Source organism: Bipolaris sorokiniana (assembly GCF_000338995.1).
Source record: "Bipolaris sorokiniana ND90Pr unplaced genomic scaffold COCSAscaffold_14, whole genome shotgun sequence".
Lineage (NCBI taxonomy): Eukaryota > Fungi > Ascomycota > Dothideomycetes > Pleosporales > Pleosporaceae > Bipolaris > Bipolaris sorokiniana.
The window spans coordinates 301,691-327,941 of NW_006911908.1; the positions used below are offsets into that span (position 1 = coordinate 301,691).

A 26,251-nucleotide genomic window follows, 5' to 3' on the forward strand; every position below is an offset into this window, starting at 1 on the left:
AGGTGAGTATTACGTTAGTGTTCCGTGAGGCTTGTCTGGCGATGCAGTGGAGTTGGCGTGCTTAAGGAGGTTTGACAAGACTAATCTATTTGATAGACTAACTTGTGACAATCTTGTTAAGTAAAGATACTAGTAAGAAAGTACAATTTGAGTTGACCACAACGAATGTAATAATGAAATCCAACCCATTCTTATATCCGTTGCCTTTGGTCCTGCCATCCCTTACTTCCCTGCCATCCCTGGGATGGTTGTGATGTTGGGGATGGCTGCCATCCCAAGGCGTCCTGCCATCCCTCGGATGGTTGCCCTTGGCGGGATGGCACATCACGTGACCTAGCCCCGCGATGATCATTACCTTCTGACGTGGACGTCCATAGGCCTTCAGCCATCTCGTCATTTGTCAAGGAGAGAATCCTTCTTGTTACTTGTAACATAAACGCGTTCTTTAAAGACTCTTTAATTAAGTAAAAAGCTCTATAGTATCTCCGTAAAACTAAGTAAGAGAAAGGCGAGTTTCTTCTTCACGTATAAGCTTTTAATCTAAAGTTTAATAAAGCTAGTTTCGGACAAGATAACGACGCGTTGAAAATTAACTACTTTAAGAATTCTCTTAATAGGAAGCTACTTTGTTACTAAGCTAGGTACTAGCCTCCTTTAAACGAGACGTACGACGCCTTTGTGCATCGACTTAGGAGCACTTAGGAAAATCTTAAAGTAATCGACCAACTCTTGTCTAATGCGCTCTTCTACTCCACTTCTCTCCCTACGGCTACCCTAGCTACTATGAACGAAATGGACTAGACGCCTAATATAGGCGCTATGCGCCCCCATACGAGGAATGAGTACTAGGGTATATAAAGCCAAATCGCTTAACGTAAAGAGAAGGGTAGCTGCCTACGTTGTGGTATTTACGACCACCTTATACAGCAGTGTAAAGTAACAGTCCTAAAACGCACGCGTAAGCTAGAGACTATAATAAAAGTCCTAACCGCTACCTTAGAAGACGAGAGCTTAGATAAGAGAAAAGAAGAGCCCTAGTCTAAAAGCGCTAACTAGGGCAGCCAAAGCAGGATAAGTAGGTCGTACGACCTATTCAAGAGCTACTTCACTAACTAAAGCCTACTCAGCCAATGTCTATAGACGTAATCGTTAATCTTTTAAAAAACGCTACTACTATAATTAATAACGGGTGCTATACTTATGCGATAGTATATAAAAGACTTATATAAGAACTTAATCTACCGCGTGTATCTATCTCTACTAGGGAAATTAAAGGTGTTAATAACTAAAAAAGCACTATATAAGCTATTACTCAATTTATTATAGATATTAGAGGAATTAAGCGAAAAGCAGCTGCTTTTATCACCACGTCTACGTACGAGTACGATATTATTTTAGGGAAAACATAGCTTGAAGATATAGAAGGTGTTATTAATATAGCTAGACGGACACTTCTTTTTCCGCGTTATAATCTCTCCGTACCTAGTATAGAGAGAACTAAACTATTATAGAACTTCGCCGTAATCTTAGTAGCTACCTTTTAGGCCCACGTATAATAAAGCCGAAAACGGCCAGCTCTATAAGTCTTCGCTACTAGTCTCTAAGATATTAAGAAAGCTCTCTATCTAAAGATGTAGCTAACTATAGTAGAAGTAATTAAGTCTCTTCCTTTATACTTATAACTATACGCCTCTCTATTTACTCTAAAGAAAGAAGATAAGCTCCTGTCTCTATAAGGCCCGGACGTTGACTATAAGATTAAACTAATCTCTAAAGACAACGGGAAGCTGCTAGAAGTCCTATATGGACCTCTCTATAATATATCTAGAGATGAACTTCTAGTACTACGTAAGATACTGTATAAGTTACTTAAGAAAGGGTTTATCCGCGTAAGCAACTCTCCTGCCGCGTTACTAGTCCTTTTTATACGAAAACCTAGGGGAGGACTAAGATTCTGCGTAGACTACTGCGCTCTAAATGCGCTAACTTATAAGAATTATTATTCTCTACCTCTTATATAAGAGACGCTAAATTAAGTTAGATGAGTAAAGTAGTATATAAAACTTAATGTTACGGCCGCCTTCTACAAAATCTAGATTATAGAGAGCTAGGAATAAATAACTACTTTCCGTACTTAGTTTAGATCGTATAAGTGGCTAGTTACTCCTTTTAGGCTTACTAACGCCCCTAGCACATTCTAGCGCTATATTAACTGGACGCTGCGCGAGTTTCTAGACGATTTCGCTTCCGTCTACTTAGACGATATCCTAATCTATATAGATGGCTTAATATCTTAATATTACGGATATATATAATAAGTAATCGAGCGTCTGTAAGCTGCAGAGCTGTAGCTTGAACTTAAGAAGTGCGAATTTGACGTCTAACGTATAAAATACTTAGGATTTATTCTTAAAGCAGGAAAGGGCGTCTTAATGAACACTAAGAAAATAAGAGCTATTTAAGAATAGGAAGCTCCAGCTACCGTACGAGGCGTGAGAGGGTTTCTTAGGTTCGCTAATTTCTATCGCAGATTTATCCCTAACTTCTTAAGACTCGTAGAACCTCTCGTACGGTTAATAAGAAAAGACGCCAAATTTAAATGGGGCTAAGACTAAGAGCTAAGCTTTACCGCCCTTAAGGAAGCTTTCCTCTCTAACGAGATGCTAGCTGCCTTTAACCTAGATAGGTAGATAGTAGTAGAATGTAACTTATCTGGACGAGTAATAGGCGCTGTACTCCTATAAGAAGATAACGAAGGTATTCTACGTATGATAGCTTACTTCTCTTAAAAGCTACTAGTATACGAAGCGAACTACTTAATTCACGACAAAGAGCTACTAGCGGTAATCTGCTGCTTAAAAGAGTAGAATGCTGAATTATAAGGCATACGAGAGTTTGAGGTAGTAACAGACCATAAGAATCTTAAATACTTCACCTATAAGTAAAAGCTCTCTAAACGACACGTACGATAGAACTTGGAACTAGCCCGCTTCCTAAATATAAAACTCCGCTATCGCCCTAGCAAGAAAAACGTACGGGCGGACGCCTTGTCTAGACGAGACCAGAATATGCAGAAGAACGATCTAGACGAGCATTTAGCATCGAGGGAATTCACCATACTAGTGCCAGCCCAGGCCCAGAAGAATATTGCGATTATGCCTGTACGAGACACCACCACCACTCAGAGGAATACCTCGCCCCTAGTGTCCACTACGCTGCCTCAACCACCGCACTTTCCTACGCTCGTACGAGACTATTGAGATAACGCCGCGCAAGCAGATTCCCTATACTAAGAAGTAAGAGCAGCTGTACGAGAAGGAAAACGATCTCTTCTAAGCTCCCGTAAGATTGCTATCTCCTTAGGCGACTGTACGATTAATGCTAAAGACAAGCTATGCTGGCGTAACAGAGTATAGGTACTTAAATGTGAACCACTCCGGACGGGAGTCATCCAAACGGCGCATCTATCTCTGCTAACAGAACACCCTAGACGAGAGGAAACATACAGAATCATCGCAAGAGAATAGTATTGGCCAAATATAAGCACTAATGTACGCCGTTACGTACGGAACTGCGAGCTATGCAGAAAAAGCTCCCTCTGGAGGGATGGGAAATATAGGTACCTAAAACTATTGCCTATACCTAGCCGTACGTAGTAACATCTAACAGTCGACTTCATTATGGGTTTATCTAGCTCTTAAGGAAAAACTAATCTTATGGTGGTGAAGGATAGACTAGGTAAAGACGTTGTACTAATCCCTATAGATAAGATTGAAATAATAGACGTCGCCTAGGCCTTTATACGAGAAGTCTACCGGCACCATAGCCTCCTATAATCTATCACGTCCGACCGCGGACTTTAATTTGCCAGCTCTCTTTGGAAGTAAGTCTACTAGTTACTTAGTATTCAAAGAAATCTCTTAACAGCCTACTACCTATAAACGGACGGAATAATAGAGCGCGCTAATAGCGACATAGAAGTAGTTGTACGGATCTTCTGCAACTATAATCAAGATAACTAGTTATAACTCTACCCTCTTCTAGAACTTATACTTAACTCCCGTACGAACATAATAATAGAAGTTTTACTCTTTTTCCTTTACCATAGTTATTATAATACTCCTTTTCCCCAGCCCTAAATAGTTATACAAGCCGACGAAGTAGGAGAAGCTATAAAGAATATCGTCTAGACGATTAGTAATGCCGCTAACTAGGCCATATCTGCTATAACGTACGCTTAATAAGAGTAAGAACGATAAGCTAATAAGTCCCGCAGACTAGCGCCCACCTATTACGTAGGAGACTGGGTATAGCTAGACTTATGCGACGTACGTACGACTAGAGGTAGTAAGAAACTTAATTAGAAAAGCGCTAAGTTCTAGATTGCTCGCGTACGAGATCCTTACTAGGTGGAGTTAGCCGTGCTATAGGAAACGAAAACTTACTATGTAGATAAGCTCCGTCTAGTGGCCGACGACCTATTCCTATCACAGTAGACGGACGACGCTAGCCCAGCAGCTATAGTCGTACGAGACAATGAGAACGACGAAGAATACTTAGAGTGGATAGTACGAGATATCACGGACGAGAGAATAAGGCATAAGCAAACGGAATATCTTGTCCATTGGGCGGGCTACGACGAGCCCACATGGGAGCCCGCCGCCCACCTCGCTAACACTACCGCCCTACAGTCATGGTTGTCCCACACCTAACCTAGACGACAACCTAACGGACGACTTAGAAGAAACTAGCGGAGGCAAGCCCACCTACTCCACGAGCAAGAGGTTCTCGGCACCACCCGCAGCCGGACAACCACGCTGGCTGCCACTGCTAGAACCGCCAGAGAGCCTCTTGCGCCCACCTCCTGTACGAGAGACTGTCTGCTGAGTAACACTGCAACGAGCTCCATAATCTTGCCAGACGCAGTTAGAGCAGGCCCCGCCCCACTCACCAGCGATGGACACGCAGCCAGCAAATGCGGTAAACTCCTTCTCGCCTCGCAAGACAGCAGCGCAATTGTTTGTATAAAAAGTCGCGTTAAGAGCGCCGCGGCTATGCACAACAAAGGCCTTGAGGTAGGACGGACGGCCAGTAAGAATCTGTCGAGCAGTGATAGTCGTACGCGCGATCACAGGCGAGTAGTCGTAAGGACCCGGACCGAAGACAGCATCGTACGGACTATTGCCGCGAGGACGACAGAAGTAGTCAAACACACGGCGAATGTCCTCCTACACAAGTTAGCACCAGCCGTACGAGGAGTCAGAGAAGTATTACGTACGGGAGCAACCGCGTAAATACGGCGCAGCTTATCTGCGACGCGCTGATCGAAGACAAACTAGACACGATACTCGTTTAAGTCGACAGCGCCTAGCATGTTGAAAGTTAGCAGTATAGCACCAGGCGTCGTATGAGTCAGAGCTTGGTAGGCAGCGTTAAAGATTTAGTTAGCCACGTTGTTAATAGTGTCATTGGGGCCACCGCTAGTGCAAAACTGTAAACTATTGGTATTTACGTTAGCCCAGATACCGCGAGGGGGTGGTTGCGCCTTAGGCGGCATCGTACAAGTTTGGCCAGAAGACGAGAAGAAACTTGTGTAGCAGTGGAGTCAAATTGAATTAGCACAAAGGAAGAAAAGCTGGAGAAGAGAGACGGCAGCTCTATATATCGTACGGAGGGAGCGTTTGCTCTCGTGGAAATCCTCCTTCACCAGAGCAAACAGACGCCGCCGCTCCACCGCAAGTTAGGCAGCCGCGCGCTTCTAGGGAAACAAACAAACGTAAACATGTCCGTACGAGTGGAGGAGGGGAGTATTGTAAAGGGCTGCGCCCATGATCTCTACCGAAGGGATCACGTAGTCGATGACCACGTGATATGCCTTCCGTACAGACACGTGATCAGAAGCGAGCAAGTATAAGAGAAGCCTGTACTTAGTTATCCTCTCTTTTTCTCATCTTTTAGCTTCTGTACGATAGGTAGAAGCATACTCGTTCGCTAGGCCTCTCCGCCCATAACATTAAGCTCGCGTGTATTACTAGGCGTACGAGCCTACTAGAGGGCCTCTAGGATAGCTGGTGGAGTAGGCGTACAGAGCTTTATATTAAGCTTTAATAGAATAGTATCTAGCTAGAGAGGAATAAGGCCTACGCCGTAGAAGGCAGAGTAGATATTAGCTAGCGTAAAGGATTAATTAAATGCTATCTTAAACGCTAGTAGAAACTTAAGCTTAGTAATATAGTTAATATAGTAGCAGATTAGACTCTTCACTTCGCGGCTATACGCGCGCTTTAATAGTAAGAAGTAGCTAACGTTAAGAGGCTAAAGTAGATAAGACGAGTAAGGCGGTATACAAAGCGTATAGATATTATTCTCCTTATAGAGCTCTTAGAACTTAAGTAACTAGTGGCTCTTATAGCCGTTAAGAATAAGTAGCTAACGTGCCTTAATAACCTTACCATCTGTATGCTTAATAAAGTGCTTTAACTACTTAACTCTTAGCTTATTAGTTGTCTAGCTGTTGTTACTAACTGCGATCGCCCAGTCGCGTAGGATCTCTGCTGTAACGGCGCAGGCAAGACTACTCGAATTAGTATCGGCAGTAGCGTCACTCAGAGGCATATGGGAGTGCGTGGGACATCAAACGAGCCTTAATTCGAATAGACACCTATAGGCCTTGTACGAAAGGATATCAAAAGTCTACAGAGCTAGCTACAGGGAGTGTCTCCTTATATACTTATCTTAGTCGGATCCGAATCGGATCCGACCTCACAACGAGTGGTTGATGAAGAGGGCGGCGAATACTACCTCCGATCCGGCTCTGGGATTGGTCCGATACTTGGCGAAGTTGTAACGTCGTTACATCTGCCTCCTTATACTAGATAGATAGGTAATACTTACCAGTAAAGATTAGAAACAGTAGGATAGACTAGCTAGCTGCGTTAATCCTAGCGATAAACGTCACCTACTCGCGACTGCCTAGCTAGATAGCCTTTAGTCGCGCTCTTCTTTCTAACGCTATAATAATAAGCTAAGTAGTAATCTTACTTATTATAAAGCTAGCTTTATTAAAGTTATAGACGTCCTTATTACAGATGCTATACTTAGCCTTTATCTACTCTATAAGCTTAAACTAGCTCTTAATTAAGACTGTATCTTTATATAGAGCTCTCTACCTATTGTACGCCCGATTAAAACGCGTCGTAAGACTATCTATACGCTTAACAAAGTTGGCTAGCTACTTCTGTCTAATCTAGCCAGCGCCGCGCGCAGCTAGCAGCTTATCAGCTATATCGCGTATAGCAGCGTATGTAGGCGCAAATCTACGTGAATTAAGATTAAGTATATAATTAACTATCACCTCCTCTTCTAGCTTAGTAAGCTTCTTTGAGTTGGGCTGGCAATCGCGTCGGGCAGGGCAACCAGCGCGTCGGCGGTAGAGTGTAGCTCGCGAGATATTGAACGTCTTAGCAGCGTATCTCTTAGTTTGAATTTGCTTTGTATTAAGAGCTGAAATCGTAAGATATATATCAGCCTTATAAGTGACTTTAGGAGCTTATTGGGGGGACGCTATAGTTGGTTGAAGTTAAGGCGTGGTGCAAAGTTGGTGGGGTGGCTCACTCGCTTGCCTGGCTCACTCGCTTATCCAACACGTTATGCTATGATGATACTGTTCTATACGCTATATTGTCAAGATAAGTTCGCTGAATTAATTCTTATTGCTAGTTTCTCTCTGTCTCTATTATTTCAAGCTGCATAGCGTTGCGTAGTATGCCTTAACATAATGTAGTAGGTAATGTTGGCCGGCCGACCGCAAACTTTACGTACTTGCTGCGTACTGTAGCGCGTGCACACCCAACCACCCTCATACTTTGGCTTACCTACCCGAGTCTAATTAACTATTACCTCTACTTCTAGTTTAGTAAGTTTCTTTAAGTTAGGCTAGCAATCGCATTGGGTAGGCCTGCTAGCGCGTTGGCGATGGAGAGTAGCGCGTGAGATATTGAACGTAGCTACAGCGCACCTTTCAGTTTGAAAGCGATTTTTTTAAGAACTGATACTGAAAGGTGTATGTATAAAAATCTTATGAAGGACGTGTTATGATGGATTTGGTGGAGTCATTGTGTGTCGTAACAAGAGAGGTGCGCAAAGTTGGTGGGGTAGCTCACTCACTTGTACGCCTCACTCGTTTGTAAAACTCGTTAATTGAAGAAAAAAAGAGAGAACAAAAACCCTCCCTCGCCTTAGCCTACGGCGCGTGTACCTCGTGGGGGAAACCTTTGATGCGCCACCAAAAAAGAAAAGCTCTCCAGCGGGGAATTGAACCCCGGTCTCCCGCGATCTGTCAATTGCTTGACAAGCGGAAATACTGACCACTATACTACTGAAGAAGAGGATCTGAAAAATTGTTGAATATTTCAATTAATAGAAAGAACTTGTGATTCCAAACCATGTGAGATATAACGCTTGTAGCTCTTGTGGGGTCCTACTGAGAGATCATTTGAACGAAAACCCTTGCTCTGATCAGGACGAAACCTTGTGAGGAAAGCGGTATGAAAATTCAGGTGTTGATGACCTGGTTTATACTATGTGATTTCAATTGAGGTATATGCTCGCTTTGAGGAGTTCGAAGAGGGGGTAGATGTTAGCAATGGTAGGGGCAAGAATTGTGGAGACCTGATGATGTCAGTCAAGACGACTGATCATGTCTGATTCATATGGTAACTAATATTATTAAATCTATCGACTCGAAAGAATACTCTCTCCTCATCTAGATCTGGGGCGATTTAAATACTACTTCTAATTTTATCTTCAAACCTAATTCTCATTCCATTGAATGTGCTATAACGTCGCCAGGTTTATCTAAGAGCTCCCACTGCACCACCTTCTATCTATGGATGCTACCTTCACGCTGTCTAAAAGCACTCGGTGGCCTACTCTGTGACCCAGAGCTGTCTGCCTTCTCCACATTGCCCTGTTCTTCATCTCTTGTTTCACCCCCGGCACCACTGCTCTTCATGCCACCTGGTGTTCCACCAAAGCTGACCAGCACAGCTGGGTTATCGGCGGTCAGTGCATCTAGCACTCCCAATTCCTGCTCGGAAAACCATTTCGGCATACAGAAGGTGCGTAAAGGAATCAGGGCGATGATGAGTACTGGGAAACCGATAGCGGCAATGGTCTGAGAGATGGCAACCGTGCAAGCAACGCCCAGGATTTGGATACAGATGAAAAGCCCAATTTTCTTACGAGGGACAGTGTTGAGAGGGTTTTGTGGGTCGAGAAAGCGTCTTTCAGACATTAGGTACCATATCTTGGCCAAGATTCCGTTGGACTCTATGGAGCCCCACTGGATGACAGTTAGTTACTGAGCGAAGAATGAGGGGAGACGAGATAGTGGGCACATACACCGACAACGAAAAACACGCCCGCAAAGACTGCCGCAGGCATGGTATGTAGGACGATGAGCAGGGGACCTGTCATAGTACCCCAAATGGCCATGCCCATAAGGAAATGGCTAATCCGCTGCTCAACCACAGCAGTAGCTACAACCTCTGGCTTGCGAATCTCGCGGCTATCCTTAGTCTCAGTAATGTTGAGCCTTGTCTCGTATATGGTTAAGGAGTCGGTATGCACTGGCGCTTGAGGTACGAGACCATTAGGAAGAGGAAGACCGATAACGCCACTGACGAAGCAGGTACATCCAAGCAGAAAAAAATCCCAATGGAAGCCGGCAGGTTTCTTGAGGGGATATTGACGGGCTTGTGCGGTAAGGGAGGAAACGTTCTGTAAATAGACGTTAGCTTGGATCACTGAAGAATGAAAGGCTCTAAACTTGCATGATCGTAGTAGAATAGCAACATCATCAAGAAACCAAATGGTAAAGCTACAAACACCCACTTGACATCAAGATTCCAGAAGTCGATTACCCAATCGCGATTCTGAGTCGGCTGGAAAGCTCCTACAATCGGAACACGGTACATTGCGGTGTCTTTCAGTCGTCCAGGGATATGTGAAAAGCCGACCCAGAACAGCGTGGGAAAGACAAAAGAGTAATCGGCTAGAATACCACGTATGAAAGGGTTGAAGATCGTGCTGCCCCCAAGCTTTTCGAGACCGTAGACAGAGCCAAAGTAGAGAATTGCGATGACGATAGAGAGGTAGCCACCCTCAAATTCGGAGGCTTCGAAGAGGTAGACGAGCTCCTCAACACCTTTGACTATTGAGAAATTAATCACAAGCTTATAGTAAGAGCTCGAGGTTCACATACCGCAGTAGATAATACCAACATACAAGCCGAACGTTTCACTCGAAAAGTCGGTAACGTAAGCCATGTAATCGCAGAAGTTTCCGAACGACACAATCCAGTGGAAAATGGCAGCCCAGATGCCGACCCAGGCTGTGAATGCTGGATATATACTAGGTTCGTAGAGCGTGATGATGTCGTAGATGGTATAGTTGAACAGCGCAATCAGACCGGTTACGCCGACGATTGTCAACGGTTGACATGAGAGTAGACTGAACACCATTGCTCCCAACGCTGACGAAAACAAGGCTTCGTTGACGCCAAAGAATCCGCCAGTGCGGCGATACATGTCGAGTGTGAAAGCAATGGCGGGTAACACACTGCGATTGTAAGTACATATATGCCCCTCTGAGTGAAGGTACTTACTTGACAAAGTACATGCGGACCGTACTTGCAAAAGCCCGATAAGTGAAGGCGTCCGTGATATCACTCCAATAGTATGGTAGTCTTCGTTTAACATCGTGATACATGCCTCGTCCAGGCTGTAGTATACGCCATCTCCGCCATCCTTTTTGTCCTTGGAAAGTGTAAGATTCTCGAGTCGCGATCCTTTCCAGTTTACTGTTCAGACCCGTCGACTCCATCGTCACTACAATAAACGATGCAATCGTACAAAGATCAAGTAGAAATACAGTTACTTGGCAGAAAGAGACTGAATTACAGGGCCACTGATAAATGCGCAGAGGTGCGTCGCGTTATTGCCGTTGATTTAGAATGGGATAGGTGGTCCATCCCGGGCGTTGAGCTTCTAAGCATATATACACCATGTCAGTCCGATTACCGTACCTAGTCCACTACGATCATCAGTGCAGCGCCACAGCTTGGTAAATGTGGGTAACCTAGTTTTACGTCGGGGGGCCGTTCGGCAGACTTTCGTAATCGATCCGTTCAAGCTATTACGCTTGTTGAGTGGGAGGAAAAGAACATGTCGGCAAAGTACAAAGATCAATTCCTCGCCGTTGCCTTGTTGTTTCCTATGTCAAATGTTCTATGATTAAACATTTCTTAGTACCAAAAATATTGTGGTTTGATGACGTTTGCCGATAAGCAGACGAGCACGTCACAGTAGTTCGACATTTGGTCCCCACTTTTATGCTGGCTAAAACAGGGGACCTGAGAGCAGCTCGACTGCCCGGGCAGCATTGAGCAGCAAATACGACTATTCAACCGGGCAGAATGGATTTTCGATAATCTTTTGTGAGTAAAACTAAGCTTCCGACATCCTCCTACATAGTATCTGACATGTTTTGGGCGCAAAAAAGTTGGCGCAAGAGGACCCCTACAACTGTTCGGATGACGCAGAGTGGACCGAGAGCACGACCGAAGCCAAGCTTGATGCACATAGCCTCCAAAGCGTTTCCGCTCCCCCCAGCTTCTGCTGCTCGAGCAGAATTTCCATCTACAACCTTATCGGTTCTGCCCAGCCCGCTCTCCCCATGTCACAACGTCATTGAGCGTGTATGGATTAATTGACCAAGGTGTTGCTGAGCAGCACGAAACCTCACCTGAGCCACAGCAGTCTCTCTCTCGCCTATTGGGCGTTTCCCGCGCGTCTCGCCACCGCAGCGATTCCATCGGGGTCTCCCGTCGTTCCTCCGAGGTACCTGTACGACGGGAATCTGGCATTCGGGCGCAGTGGATACCAGCTTACCTTTTGCATGCTGTTCATCTAGCCAAGCGACCTTAGTGGCGGGTGATACTCCGACAGCCTTCTTTCGTGTTAGCGAGGTATAGCCATAAAAATCACGAGATGGCTGCGATACCAGACGTTGAAGGCCTTTCAGAATGTATCAGCCGAGCTATACAAGAGCACCTCTCCAAGTCCAACATCAATGTTGCGTGGCCACAACTGGATAATCTTAACCACCCTATCCTTCGCGTTGAGGCTTTCCTCGAGGAAGCTGGCAACGACAATGGAGCAAGAGCGCGATCCGAGAGGATAGCATCGGTATGTTGGGTCATCTACTACTATCGCAACTCCCACATGAAGTGGCGCATTCTGACACACATACAGCAAACAGTAGATTTGACGGGCATGAGAACCCCTGCCCCTACACAAAGTCCGGCAGTAGATGATCGAGAGTGTGACGAAACCTCACCAAGCGATGAACCTCATTTTCAGGAAAGTCCTTACCCATCGAGGGAGCAGCAGCAGGAAAACCGCAGGAAAGGTACCGGCGGGTTAAGAGTATCTCAAAAGCAGTCTTCATTCCAGGAAGATCTTAGCGAACATCAGCGGCAAATGCAAATTGATAGCCGAAGTTTCCCGAAAAGAAAAAGAGTACGTGCATGTTACCAAAGCTCGATGTTTGTGGGACCTTCTCGAATAGAAGGCCGGCTGTTGATCGCCTGGTTCAAACTTGTCAGGTGACTATTCAATGTTGCCAGCGAAGCCACCTGCAGATCAAATATACTGACAGTTCAAGGTCGCCTCGGATAAATTCGTCTTTCAACCTTCTACGCTAGACAAACTTATCATTGGTATTTGGGAGCAGGTTCATGGCTCTATCAATCTAGATCCGAAAGCAATATTTGAACAGTTTCAAGTCGCACCCAATGGGTCATCAATGGACATTGTTCGACATGCGCAATCAGACGCCACACCTGCCACGATGACGGTGCTCAATAGCGCAGCAAGTACAGTATGTAACTCGTTCAGTCAAATGAACACGTTTTGTCGCAAGGTTACACAAGCAAGCCGCGTATGCCGGTCGATTGAGATGATTGTACAAGCCCGGTGGACTGAACTCTTTGAAGAGCAGGTGCAATATCGTAGTCAAACGAGACCAGAGCTATCGACGACGAAACATAGAAAGGCCGTTTTCATGGAGGCATGTCAAGATTTTGCCTGGTCCGAGTAAGTGCAAGATGTTACTGAGGTGAACAGCTTTGATGACGATCGCTGACGATGCTGCTGCAGAAAGGAATTGCGAAACAAGATGGCAATCTGGAGAGGTTACAAAGAAGTGAAGGATGCCGCAGGCTGGGCAGCACTTGTGTTTGCCGGTATGGGTATCTACCGTTTCTGCAAGTACCGCGTCGGATTCGACAACGACGCTATGCGACGTCTTAGAAATCTGCGAAAGCGACTGGAAGTAGCAGCCGATACTCTTCATCCCCACTGGCGGCAGTTGCTAGCAATTGTGGGCGAGTCACCAACCCTTCAGTACCCTGGACATCCGCACGAATGGGTCGTGTTCGAAGACGGGTCCGATCCAATACCTTTACGCCAGACATATCTGACCCAAGACCCATACTTTTCGTTCGAACAAATTGACGAATCCGTAATCGATGAATCGGTCTGGGGATGTGAAGATCCAAGGTGGACGCCACAAACGAACGTCATCGCAAGACCAGGCGGTGCGTACGTCTGCGCACTGTGCAACGAGCACCAATCGGACGATCCAAAGGAAAACTCTTGTTTCTGCTTCCCATTGCTGTTTGGATGTGTAAAACGCAAGCCGCCGCCTGTTCAGGTATACCGCACTCCGGATGGCAAAAACAACGGGCTAGTCGCTTTAACAGCTTTCGATCGCGGTACCGGCATCGGCGAACTTGTTGGCCTGATTACAAAAGGTATGAGGCATCTTGATGTGATGGATAGCTCAACACAATCGACTAGCTACCAAATCTGGCAAGGAAGAGTGGGAAACTATACGCGCTTTATCAATCATAGCTGCAAGCCTAATGTGCAGTCCTCGACATTTACCTGGCTGGATACCCAAAGGGTGGTACTTGTCAGTAAGGGAGTTGAAGCTGGTTCAGAAATCACATTGGACTATGGCGACAAGTACTGGGCTGGATTGGACAAATCCTGCCTATGTGGAGAGAGTTGCTGCAGGTACAGGAGAGATGGCAAATGATTCGCCTAGGGATTGTAGATGGACTGAACTGAAACTGTCGTGATCCCGAGCTAGGCGTGATGCGGATGCATATCTGGGCGTATACATATATTCTTTCGGTTAGATCCTTGTTCAAAGTTTATTCGTGGAATTCGCGACCTCTGGTCAAAGATCACATCTTCAATCATGCAGCAATGTGATAGTACGATTCGCAATGGTTGGTCCTAATTCAGTTTCACGTAGCGTTATCGATAAGATTAGCGTGAGATATCCCTGCACAAAATCTCAGAAGCCAAGTCGAAGATTAAGCTTCGGAAAACAACCAACAACCACAATATGACGACTAGCGACTACAGCGATTCCGGTGCGTCCGATCAAGAGATATTGGAGGCCCAGTCTGGGGCGAGAAAAAGGAGGAGACTTTCGCCTGCCGATTGCAGTGAAAGTTCTGCTTCGGAGACTAAAGCTCAACCTGCCCCGAAGCCACTCCAAGTAGCACCAACAACCATTTCGCGCGTCAAAGCGAGGGCCAATGGCGCGCAAAGTAACAAAACGCCTTCTCAAGCTGCCGATGTTCCTGCGGTCAACCAAAAGCTCAGTTTTGCTTCACTCAATGTAGCGCCATGGCTCGTTGCCTCGCTCGCCAGCATGGCGATCAAGCGACCAACGGGGATTCAAGCGTCTTGTATCCCCGAGATCTTGAAGGGAAAAGACTGTATAGGAGGCTCAAGAACCGGTACTGGTAAAACCATCGCGTTTTCAGTGCCCATTCTGCAAAAATGGGCAGAGGATCCGAGCGGAATCTTTGCGGTCATCATCACGTGAGTTTTGCCTTGCCATGTTGTGATGCGACAAGAGTGGCATCAAACAAATCAGCTATAGCATTATGCTAACGGCCATTTAGACCCACACGCGAACTTGCGATTCAGATCTATGAGCAAGTCAAGGCCATATCGGCCCCTCAGTCCATGAAGCCAATCTTGATTACAGGAGGCTCAGACCAACGCGCTCAAGCTATTGAACTTGCCTCGCGCCCCCATGTCGTGATTGCAACACCAGGTCGACTCGCAGAGCACATCAGAACCTCGGGTGAAGACACCATCTGCGGGTTGCGGCGTGTGCGGTTCGTTGTCTTTGATGAAGCCGATCGTCTGCTTGCCCCAGGAAAAGGCTCCATGCTACCCGATCTCGAAACATGTTTATCCGTGCTTCCACCCAAAGAAACCCGACAAACGCTCTTATTCACTGCAACCGTAACACCAGAAGTTCTGGCTCTCAAAGATCAACCGCGTGCTCCGGGCAGACTACCGATTTTCGTATCAGAAGTAGACACAGAGGATCTAGCAATTCCCCCGCGTCTCCAGCAACGGTATCTCCAAACGCCCGTCACGCACAAGGAATGCTACCTCCATGTGCTTCTCAATACGCCAGTCAACAGCGAGAAAAGTGTCATCATCTTCTGCAATCGGACTAAGACTGCTACTTTGCTCGAATACATGCTGCGCCTGCTTGACCACCGCGTCACGGCCCTGCACTCGGGACTCAAGCAATCCGATCGTGTGAACAATCTAGCGCGATTCCGTGCCCAAGCAGCTCGTATCCTGGTAGCCACCGATGTCGCTGCCCGTGGTCTCGATATCCCAGAGGTAGCGCTTGTCATCAATTTTGACGTGCCACGTGATCCAGACGACTACATCCATCGTGTTGGACGTACGGCGCGTGCGGGTCGTGTGGGTACGGCCATTACGTTGATTGGACAAAGAGATGTGGAGCTTGTGTTCGCGATTGAAGCGCGGGTGGGCAAGAAGATGGAAGAGTTCGAAGAGGAGGGTGTAAGTATTGAGGGCAGAGTTGTTAGAGATGCGTTGAAGCCGGTAACGGAGAAGAAGAGGGAGGCCATGTTGAGTATTGAAGAAGGGAGGGATGTGCTGGGCAAGAGAAAGGTGGGTATGCAAAAGAGGAGGGCTGAGTGATTTTGGTTGTAAAATTTCATGTTATTTCATTTGGTCATATACCGCTTTCTGTGTTTTCCGGGGTGCATACATGAGAAGAGAATACTAAACTTAAACACAAACAACCTATCCCAAACCCAAAAACCCCTGCCATGCATCCATTCCCTTCCCATTTACTTCTCCGTCGTCGCATCAAACGCCTCTTGCCTCCCCCTATTATTCTCAACCACTCTCCACCTCTCAATATACTCCTCAACCTCCTCGCACCCATTCTCCTTACCCGGCACCGGCTCCCCCCACGACCCCCAATACGGCACAACCCCCGTCCACGTCTTCTTCACCAGCTCCGCATTCTTCAAATCCGCACGATCCTCACTCGGTCCCCCCGTCCTAATCTTCGCCGAAGCCTAACCTCCGCATTAGCATTTCTCTTCCCCTTGTCGCTTTTCAGAGAAAGCCAAAGAAGCGCAGAAAAGGAGATGTAGAAGTACTTACCGAAACAACCCTCACCCTAATCACCCCCGTACTATTCACCTCCGCCTTGGTCGGCGGCACCCGACTCCCCTCCCACCTCCCAGGCAGCATGTTCTCGGTAATCTCCCGCATAGCCCACATGGCCTCGTCTTCATCCTCGACAAGACTCGCATACCCATACACAACCGCAGACCGATAATTGCACGAATTGTGGAACGGGGTGAGACTCAAGACTAGACCGTCGAGATTCGATGCGGCAATGGTAACTGGGAGGCCTTCCTCGTTTTTTTCTTGTTGGTTTTGCTGCTGGGGGGATCCAGCGGATTGTTTGAAGAGGCGGCCGGAAATGTAGCCGTGAAGGTAGACATCTTGGGCAGGGGAATCGTTGGGGGATGAGTAGTTTCCTGTACATCCGAGCATAGGGAGGACGACGGGGAAGGGGTGGGCGGGGTCGGTGAAGGAGACGTGAAGGATGGGCGTGCGGTTTATGAGGGTGTGGATGGTTTGGTAGTCGTAGGTGCCTGGGAATTTTTTTATGTATCGGGGACTTTTTGGATTAGGGGGAAATAGAGGAGAAGAATGAGGATGACTAACCTCTATTTGGCAGACGGCCGAGTTTGTTGACGGCTGTTTTGGGGTAAGAGGGAGAAGACATGGTTGGGTTTGGTGTTTTGGTTGGTATTTTTGGTCTTATGGTTCCTTTCTTTTACTTTTCGATCTTGTGATGTAGTTGCATTAGAAATGCCTGGACGAGCTCTATGGTTCAGAAAAGACCTCCCTTTCGTGTATTTGACATGCAAAGTTTGTGGTTCGTCAAACTCTTTTTATACATATTAGGCGTACAGTGACTCTTTCTGGTACATGCAGGAAAAGCGGGGCAGCGAACTAGCCCCCAATACTTCTCTTATTGGCTATGTCATATCGCGTATACAGCGTGTATGTATGTGTGACTGGCAGCACTCAAGGCTAGTGTTGGGTAATGAAGGGTACTCGAGGCTATCCAAGGACTCATCATATGCAAGTCTGTTTTGACATAAGAGTAAACTAGTAACTTGATGTACTTCATAAGATATATGTAAATTGCAGGTGGTATTTGCCATGTTTCCCTTTTCCTTCGGATCCAATCAAGGAAATGAACAAAGAAATGATAAGCCTCGAGGAGCCATGGTGCCATGACAGCGTATTCTCCATCCCAATCCTGAGATTCTCCAAAGACTCCAAAACTCCCAAGGCAATGCAAAAAATAGGGATGATACCATTTTAAAGCACATCCTCACTTGCGCCAAACAGACTCCTACCTTGTATAGCACTCATACTTAAGCATTTGCCCTCACTACCTGAACCCCCACGCACTCCTCAACCCACCCTTCACGCTATCCAATTTCAAACACTGATACGGGCTACTCTGTGGATCATAATACAATCCTTCCAGTTTACCATTCATCCGATCCAGAGCAACGTAGTAAAATCCGCTTATAGTAAGACCGCAACCTGAATCGTCAAAGGTAGCGTGTTCGGTATCGTTGGTGGGTGAAGAGTTGAAGAGTGGTTGGGGGGTAATTTCGACCTCGGGGCGACCGGTTTGTGCATTACGCACGATGCGGTAGGGCGAGGGCTGGACTTGAGAGATGTGGGCAGTAGTAGACCAGGAATTTGATGCTGAGCCATCTGAGAAGGAAGGTGTGGTTGTAGAAGGGGGTGTTACTACGAAATTCGGTGTACTGCGATTCAGACTTTTGACAAAACAACGTTCCTTCCAACGCATCAGTATCCATTCCTGGCTCAGGACTTCGGCAAGCCATTTCTTGCTCGTCAATGCCCTGATGACGTCTTCGTCGCTCATCTTTTGGAAAGGCGGCAGCTTGCGCCAGTAGGTTGCGTCGTTTGCAGCGCTGGATTTGAAGGATTCGGTGAGGAGGGTATGGTTGTTGAAGTCGAGGATTTCGCCTTCGAGATATGTGGTGATGGAGGATGTGCGCGTGACGGGTGGCGCACTACCGTTGGTGGGGAGGATGGAATGCGAATGCGGGTGTGGGTGCGAGGGCACGTTGTATGCCTCCATAGTTGCGGAGAGGGACATGGCGTCCCAATCGACGTCATGTATTGTGACCTTGACAGGCCACTGGTCTTGCTGGGGCTGTGTTTCGGATGAATGTGAGCTGCGGCTCGTAGACGCTTCGGACGGAGTCCATATCCACGGGCGGATAGGTGGAGGGAGCCCAGAGTGCCGGGATGTGACAGAAACGCTAGGGGGCATGGTGGTTGCATGTTGGCAGCCCGATAAGACGGCGCCGGGGACCAGCCAGGACGTCTCGGTCGGACGCGGTATTGTAAAAGTATCGGCAACAAAGTCGGCGTGCTGCAGGCAAAAGTAGTCCTTCGTCAGGAAGCCGGCGTCTCGGGCATATTCCAGGCTCTCGTCGGGGTTGCTCGAGTGGCGTATCCGCGACAGGTACTTGACCGTCTGCTCGAGCATGGGCGACGAGCGGCCGTCTGATAGTCGCTGCATGGACATATGGCGGGCGGTGGCTTCGCGGTGTCGCTCGATTGAATCGCTGTGCAGGCTGGCTCTGGCGGCAAGCATCTCCCTGAGAGTACGGTGCGAGGTATGGCGTGATGGGGCCTCTGTGGAAGCGGCTTCCCTGGTGCGGGCAGAGAAGCGTGGGTGTCTGCGCACGCCGGCTGACTGCAGAATGGCTGTGGAGCGGAGGGAGCTCTCGGTGGCGGTGGCCTCATTTGCAGGCGACCAGTCGTACAGGCTGTTCTGGCTAGGGACACGGTCGCCATAGTTGTTGTCGCTCAACCGGCTGAGGCGACTCATCACTCGCCGCAGCCTGTCCCGCTGCTCCAACTCGTCTCGTTGCCGCTCCAGCAGGCGCAGACGCTCGCGAGACCGTTCGAGACGCACCTGGTCGTGCTCGTGGGCGACGCGCAGATAGTGCAGGTGGGCGCGTTCCAGGGCGTCGGCGTCGTGGATGGGATTGGCGTTGTCGTGATGGTTGTCGCCGGTGTCGTCACCGTCGCCGTCACCGTCGTCGCCAGGCTGGGTGCCCAGTGTTGCGGCAAGATTAAGGACGTCGTCGTTGACAGGGCTCTCGAGGTCGCGCAGGGCCGAGATGAAGGTGGGTTCGGGGTCCTATATAGTGGGCGTTCCGTCAGTCAGTCCGTCATCCACGCTCGTGTCGTGATGTGCAGTGTCGGTCACATCGGCCGTGTCGCGGACACACGGGCATGCTTACAGGCGAATTGGCGGGCGGCATTATGACGAAGCGGGCGCGGCGGGCATTGCGCGACGGGGCTGTGGAATGCAGACACGACGTTTCGACATTAAGAGAGGCGTGGCCCCGGCGGAACTCATGTGTCCCAAGAGGAGACCACGGCCGTCAGACAACAGGCTAGAGGCGTGCTGGCTGCGACGGGTCGCAAAAGCAATCCTCGCCTTGCTCTCGGCCTCATCGCGACCGTAGCACCACTCCCGCCCGATAACCTACCGTCTGGCACCACTCATCGGCCCAATCCTTCATTGCGGCACAGCCATCGCCCTGGGGCCGTTGACCCGAAGCCCTGGTCACGACATGATCGACAATCCTCGCCTCTTGACTCTTTTTCAACTTCACTTGCTGCTCTTAGCACATGTCATGGGCAAACTTTGTATCTGAAGAATCTTTTTTTGTATTGGATTTCAAGGTTCGTTTTTTTTTGTAATTAGGTAGAGAAGGCTAAGTGAGAAGCTTGCTTCTGTCCAGCATCTGTTTCACACCCGCCCAGATCAACCAGGCAGCGTGCTTTCTCCAAAGACTGGCCTTGGAGCGTAGGAGATGAACCCCACAAGTCTCTGTACATCCAGGTTCCCGCGTCGGTTGAGATCAGCAAAAGTGCAAAGGGTACATCAGAAAGCGTTTGCTCCGCAAGCAGAGGACCACTTCCCTAGAGTCAGTGACGCCACAGACGTACTCCTGTCTCGACCCCTGCCCAACTGCTTCCCCATTTCCGACCCAGTCTCCCTTTAGCAAACAGAGACGAGCTATTACAGCGGCATCGCAGATGCATGTATAACTTTTGTCGTCGCCCCTCGGCATGTCCAGCTGACACTCAATGCCAGTCCGAGTAGGCAGGTTCGTGAACGTTGATCGCGTCAAATCGTAAGAGTCATGGCATGCCACTGGCTCAACGAAGAGATGGCGCGCCCGTCCAGGAGGAAAACGACATTAAAAACAAGAAAACAAAAAAACAATGCGAGTGTGCCTGACCTCGTGAGCCGTGAGGCTGTGTTTACCGTCTTCCGTTAAAATGCCCGACATGCATACCTCCCAGAGATGCTGTATTCAGTAAAGAAAAGACCTGGTCCGGCCGTGTTGTGCAATGAAGAAACAAAAGAGAAATCGCTCGCTAAAAAAAAGGAGAAAAGCACTCGACAAATCAAGAAAATCAGGTATCAAAAGAGAACATGTACGAGAAGAGAGGAGAAAATGACGCTCGCTAAAAATCGATGAAAAACGCCGTCCCATGCTGGTTTGGTAATGATGTCTGCTTGTTTAGCATCATGTCATGAATATTGCTTTCGTCTCGTGTCGGGTGTCGCAAGGTTGGTGCACTGGCAACCAGCGTATGAAGGGAAAATCTGGGGGACTGGCCGGTCCGCGGTTCCCGCCATCGACAGAGATCAGATACATGTACCACAGCACAAGCGCCTTCCAAATTATGTGAAGGCTGCGTACTGTGGTGCAAATCCAGTATCCCATCCAAAACCACCGAATCCTCCGTGGACGGCGCTTGAACCACATTGCTGGGCCAAGACACTGGGCAGAGGAAGGGCTGGGATTGGTGCCGATGCCGGGGGCGGGCTGTAATACGAACTCGATGTGTACGGGCTGGTGCTTGGCGCATATGGGCTGGTACTTTGTGCGTAGGGGCTCGTCGAGTTGTATGGCTGGCTGAAGGAAGGAGTCGGCGATGGAAGCTGAATGGCCTCGAAGCCCATGGTTCCCATGGTGCTCCAGAACGAAGGTCCGGTTTCACCGCAGGTAGCAATGGTAGGGCTGGGGGTCGAAGGAACCACCCTCCAGGCATCGACTGGGGCAGAGTGCGACGGATGCATCTGTTGTGTTGGCACCCACCAGTTGGCTGAGGCAGTCGAGCTTGGGAGGAGGGGTGCGGGTCGGACGACATCGACGATCCTGGGAGGAGGGGGAAGAAGGGGGAGGAACAACCCCATGATGGCGCTCTTGACGTCCTCACCTCGTCCCTCGAGTAGTTCTCCCGCGCCTTCTTCCTCCAGACCTTCCAGAGCCTTGACACCAGTGCGGAATACGTAACGGTTTACGGCCTGGACAAATCCATCCTGAAGCTTCTTCAACTGCTGCTCCTTCTCAGCCCACTCCCAGGTGCTGGCGGAGACATCAACCGAGTAGATGTCCTTGTGGTACTCAATCAACGCATCAATGGTCTCCTGTGTAAGCTTGAATGCAACCTCATGTTGTGAAACCATGTCGACGTGTACGACATAGGCCTCAATGTGGATGATTTGGTAGTTGAACAGGGCCTCGACGAGCGGGTTCGAGTCCTTGCGCAGTTCCGAGTCGGGGGCCTTTGGTACCATGATGGAGCAAAGCGACCAGATGGCATTTGGGCCGGATAGTGTCTCGGTCAGGCAGCGCGTGTGTTGTTGTACGCTGTTCAACGGCCGCTTGACCCGGTTGACTCTCTTCAACGTTTGTGTTAACCATGGCTCGGCTTTTGAGGCCAAAACAACGTTGACGTTGGAACGGGGCGCAAAGGCCGCAGCCGAAGCGGGTAGTAACGAGATCGGCATAGTGGCCTTGGGTATGTGTGTTTCAGGGTGGTAGGTGCGAGACGGATTGCGATATTAGATGGGACGGATTCAAACGATTTAAAGGAAAGAAACAAAAGAGATTGTAAAGAGAAAAAAGATGTCTCTGGGCGGATGTGGTGATTGCTGAGGCGCCTTTGATTGAGATGGAGAGACAGGGAAGAGCGGGCGAATGAGGAGGGGGGAAGGCGAGGTGGGAGGCGGAGGGTGAAGAAAGGCTAGTGGTGGTGGTGGGTGCCATCTCTTAAGAGCTTACAAGCGACGATCATGGGCCGCTCGGCGTGGCCACACACTCGGCAAGGATTTCATGCACACTGCCCCGTTTGCCTGCGCAGCGCATTTTAGCTTGTCTAAACGTGCATATGGCGAAAATATGCAGGCTGCAGGTTTAGTCGGATCTAAGCTGACCGACGGGCACGGCGAAAGCGTTGTGCACACGTGGATAGGCGTGGACGAAGATTGCGACGGGCTGCTCATGGCGGGCACAATGTGCAAATGACGATTTTGACATGCATGGTCGGAGATGAGAAGCAACGAGGCGCTTGATCAGCCTCTCGAGTGGAAGTAGCAAAGTTAGTGTACGAGTATGGCCGAGAGCATTACTGGCTCGTCGACCATGGCAGCTGAAGCCATGTACATACGCAGCAAGCAGGCAAAGCCATGGCTCGACGAGACGCACAAGAGCTCACGGGGGCCGGCCGTAACAAGTGGCCGTGAATGGCAGCACCAGCACCAGCACTTGAACGGGGTGGACTAAACGCCGTTGGCGGAGCTGGCGAAGAAAAAAAAGTGAAGCCTGCGACTGGGCTTACTGTCGAGCATGTGGTGTTGCAACATGACACGGATTCCAGAAGCCTTCCCTGGGCGTCCAGATGGAGAGGGGACCGCAGCGGCTTTGATGCCCTTTTCGGGGGGCCGGGGTGTGCGAGGGATGGGTGAAGGCTTCTGCGCTTGTCAAGGGGTGTGTTGCTGGCAGAGTCTTGCAAGTGGGTGTAGTCGAGGTAGTCTTGGGCCGTCTACAGGTTGACGTTGCTTGAGCCTAAAAATGGGCTGCAAACACTCAGCCCAATCAGCGGGTCGGACAGGGGGGTAGGCAGGGTTAGTCTACCGAGAAACCCGCGATCATGTGCGCCGACTCTTGCAGACACGGCCCAGAAGCTTAGCAGAGCAGAGAGTAGCATTGTCGAGTAGCTCCGGCGGCTGCTGAAGCAGGAAGAGGCTGCATGCCATCTTGGGCCGTGGGCAACCATGGCACGACCCTAAGCACCTCATGACGCTGGCACTGACGATGCTTCTGCTGCTGCCGGTGATGCTGCTGCTGGCAATGCGGCCAGGACCGGGCGGTGATGCGGTGCGCCACTTCACTCATGTGGCCGGAGCACATGATGCGCTGTTGCGGCGGTGCAGGCAGGGCAGGCGGTGCAAGGCGGTGACGGTCGACTGCTGGCGGCACCGCCGACGCTCTCGCACATGTCCGAAGTACCGTAATGTGTGAGATTTACAGTCGAGTACAGTGCACATGGGACGGTACCCTTCTCCACAGTATCTTTTTTTTGCTTGCAAAAACTGGCAATGCCGGCTATAATTCGCCCTGCCCGACCAGCCGGCCCATGTACTACATACATACTACCGTCCGTCTAAAAGAAAAGGTTCGCCTCTCTGCGGAGCGGAGCATGCAGGGCACAGGAGATGGGTTTCGTCGCTGGACGTCCGTAACGTCCTCGTCGGCGCGATTGGAGAGGGAGGGCGATCAAGTGAAGCATGGTGAGGAGCATTACGCAAGTGCCCGGCATGTCCGATATGGACCAGTATGCTCCTAGTCGTCGTCTCTGTCCTGTCCCAGCGCGACGGTCTTATCGATAGCACCCAACCTACCGTACATGTACCATGTTTCAGACCTGTCGACTGCGCCTCCCAGGCAAACGAATATCCGGGGGGCAAAACCCACAGGTGACCGGCGTTGCGGCCTACCCCACATGGACAATGATGTTTTGCTGTAGTATGCGCATCCAGTATGCCCCTCTAGGCGTAGAGTGCTCCCTAGTCGCAACGGCAATGTTCCGACCGTCTGACTCTACTACACTAGACACCCGACGCTCATGCTCATGCTCATGCTCATGCTCATGCTCATGCTCATGCTCATGCTCATGCTCATGCTCACGCATTTTCAGCTCGACAGGGTTCTGCCAAGCTAGCCGCCCCACTGAGTCGACCACAACCGGCTTTCTCCTTCCGAGCCCCCACGACTCATCCATTGCCTGTCCCTCGTCCCTCACCCAGGGCCTGTCCTCGCACCCACCTACGCACAACATGACGCTCACGATGCAGAATCGTCATATCCTATGACTGTTGATGCAAACATTTCCTCCATCCGGCCGCGTTTCGCTACACGCTGGCAGGGCACCGCCCGCCATGGGCTCCATCCATGTAGCTATCGTGACAGAGCCCGATGACTCACTCATGGCAAGCAAACCTGCACTTGCAACAAGAAAAATAATCTAGCCCGTCTTGTTTTGACCGCACTTGCGCGGCGCTGCCCTCTCATCTCGAGCGCTACCAAACTTCTCCTACCCCAAATCCTTTCCCGCGCTGCAACCTTGTATCTCTAGTCCAATACCCCCCAGCTTTCCCCTTGTCCATCCTCAAGTCGTGGTGGGCAGTAATGCAGGTGCACCGCAAGCCATTGTGACTGCCAACCCAACGGTCTCTCTCTAGAGACGGGTTGCTATCACCACCGTATTGACGTTACGCCAGCTGCACCTGGCCACCCGCCATAGTTGCCCAAGCCCCTGTCTCCAACATTCACTTTTAGCATAGTGCCACTGTCTTACTTTCCTCAGTGGTAAGCGGGATAGATCTACGACTTACACTTGGCTTGTCCCGCCTTGTTTAGGAACATCGATACACCCTGAGCTCAACCTTGCCAGCGAGGTATTAATGCACTCGCGTATAGTTGTCTCAAAACAGATGTCACTGAAAGAGAACGGAACATGGGCCACCCACACTACACTCTGTATAAGGGGTCTGCCCCGAGTTGGTGGCTGTCCATTACCCATCCCTTCCTGGATAGATTGCAGGCGGGGGACTTGGACACCAGCCGCTCCCTAGCATCCTTTGACGGAGAGCTTGGGCTACCGCATCTCTGGGATCCACCACACCAACTCCTCACCCGCACATCTTAGCATATCACCTTTGAGAACACCACGATCGGGGATATCGGATAGGCCCCTAGTGGCTGTCGGCACCCTGACCCCTCAAACTGTCCCTCGACCGTCACACTTGTCTACACACACATGTTTACTGGTATACATATAAGGCTGATCGGTGGAGTCTCAGGCACTGAAAAAGGGTCACCTTTGCTCTTCATCGGTGGCTTCGCTCGTCAGTTTATCCATGTTCCCTGCACTAGCGTACCTTCTTGAGCACATTGCATGCACGGCATAACTGTTGAACTTTGTCGGCGCTTCGCCAGACTCCTCACTGTTTCGACTAGTCTCCCACTCCACAGTCGGAGCATCTCGACCTCCACTATGGCGTCTAGACCATCCGCAGCCGCCGCTGACGTACCCCTAAAAGAGCTCCTTCTTGCGCTCAATAAGCAAACGTTAGCCATTTCTCATTCGGGAAGTTTTGCCGTATCGTACCATGGGACGCCACAAACAAGTGGTTCTGTATACACTTATTACGCACACTGAACTACTGGAAGAAATGCAAGCTAAATCTTCAAAGCTATTTCTCCAAGAGATGACTGTCTCCACCTCCTGATAGTATCGTCCATGCGGTTTATATTCCATCTCGGGATTTCAGCACCGACATGGCATCCACAAACAAGCGACGGCCCCTGTGACGGCTT

General features: G+C 49.3%; 8 protein-coding genes and 1 non-coding gene across 9 annotated transcripts; 3 read left to right on the plus strand and 6 right to left on the minus strand.

Moving 5' to 3' along the window:
• Nucleotides 1-151: 151 nt before the first annotated feature.
• On the plus strand, nucleotides 152-337 carry COCSADRAFT_98939 (uncharacterized protein; the record flags this gene model as incomplete). The annotated part of the gene is made up of 1 exon (XM_007705558.1): nucleotides 152-337. A coding segment is annotated over one exon (186 nt), but the record flags the coding sequence as incomplete, so codon positions are not given.
• Nucleotides 338-4,766: 4,429 nt separating this feature from the next.
• On the minus strand, nucleotides 4,767-5,557 carry COCSADRAFT_163719 (uncharacterized protein; the record flags this gene model as incomplete). The annotated part of the gene is made up of 2 exons (XM_007705559.1): nucleotides 4,767-5,228; nucleotides 5,513-5,557. The coding sequence occupies 2 exons, from the start codon at nucleotides 5,555-5,557 to the stop codon at nucleotides 4,767-4,769; spliced, it is 507 nt and encodes a 168-aa protein (XP_007703749.1).
• Nucleotides 5,558-8,298: 2,741 nt separating this feature from the next.
• COCSADRAFT_t77 lies at nucleotides 8,299-8,384 on the minus strand. Its single transcript has one exon. It is a non-coding gene; the product is annotated as a tRNA-Asp (tRNA).
• A 372-nt stretch (nucleotides 8,385-8,756) lies between these two features.
• COCSADRAFT_193087 (uncharacterized protein) lies at nucleotides 8,757-11,176 on the minus strand. The gene is made up of 5 exons (XM_007705560.1): nucleotides 10,667-11,176; nucleotides 10,265-10,620; nucleotides 9,834-10,213; nucleotides 9,403-9,780; nucleotides 8,757-9,343 (listed from the first exon to the last, which is right to left on the minus strand). The coding sequence occupies exons 1-5, from the start codon at nucleotides 10,882-10,884 to the stop codon at nucleotides 8,882-8,884; spliced, it is 1,794 nt and encodes a 597-aa protein (XP_007703750.1). The 5' UTR covers nucleotides 10,885-11,176; the 3' UTR covers nucleotides 8,757-8,881.
• Nucleotides 11,177-12,050: 874 nt separating this feature from the next.
• Nucleotides 12,051-16,115, plus strand: COCSADRAFT_174666 (uncharacterized protein; the record flags this gene model as incomplete). The annotated part of the gene is made up of 6 exons (XM_007705561.1): nucleotides 12,051-12,581; nucleotides 12,727-12,795; nucleotides 12,841-13,157; nucleotides 13,221-14,141; nucleotides 14,499-14,963; nucleotides 15,047-16,115. The coding sequence occupies 6 exons, from the start codon at nucleotides 12,051-12,053 to the stop codon at nucleotides 16,113-16,115; spliced, it is 3,372 nt and encodes a 1,123-aa protein (XP_007703751.1).
• Nucleotides 16,116-16,267: 152 nt separating this feature from the next.
• COCSADRAFT_99359 (uncharacterized protein) lies at nucleotides 16,268-17,223 on the minus strand (the record flags this gene model as incomplete). Its single annotated transcript, XM_007705562.1, has 3 exons — nucleotides 16,268-16,501; nucleotides 16,590-17,115; nucleotides 17,159-17,223. The coding sequence occupies 3 exons, from the start codon at nucleotides 17,221-17,223 to the stop codon at nucleotides 16,268-16,270; spliced, it is 825 nt and encodes a 274-aa protein (XP_007703752.1).
• A 339-nt stretch (nucleotides 17,224-17,562) lies between these two features.
• COCSADRAFT_202655 (uncharacterized protein) lies at nucleotides 17,563-19,916 on the minus strand. Its single transcript, XM_007705563.1, has 2 exons — nucleotides 19,808-19,916; nucleotides 17,563-19,704 (listed from the first exon to the last, which is right to left on the minus strand). The coding sequence occupies exons 1-2, from the start codon at nucleotides 19,826-19,828 to the stop codon at nucleotides 17,902-17,904; spliced, it is 1,824 nt and encodes a 607-aa protein (XP_007703753.1). The 5' UTR covers nucleotides 19,829-19,916; the 3' UTR covers nucleotides 17,563-17,901.
• Nucleotides 19,917-21,171: 1,255 nt separating this feature from the next.
• On the minus strand, nucleotides 21,172-22,542 carry COCSADRAFT_242254 (uncharacterized protein). Its single transcript, XM_007705564.1, has one exon. It carries the CDS (start codon nucleotides 22,378-22,380, stop codon nucleotides 21,268-21,270), a length of 1,113 nt encoding a protein of 370 aa, XP_007703754.1. The 5' UTR covers nucleotides 22,381-22,542; the 3' UTR covers nucleotides 21,172-21,267.
• A 1,126-nt stretch (nucleotides 22,543-23,668) lies between these two features.
• Nucleotides 23,669-25,131, plus strand: COCSADRAFT_193092 (uncharacterized protein; the record flags this gene model as incomplete). Its single annotated transcript, XM_007705565.1, has 4 exons — nucleotides 23,669-23,749; nucleotides 23,806-23,882; nucleotides 23,942-24,206; nucleotides 24,485-25,131. The coding sequence occupies 4 exons, from the start codon at nucleotides 23,669-23,671 to the stop codon at nucleotides 24,710-24,712; spliced, it is 651 nt and encodes a 216-aa protein (XP_007703755.1). The 3' UTR covers nucleotides 24,713-25,131.
• Between the last annotated feature and the right edge of the window lie 1,120 nt (nucleotides 25,132-26,251).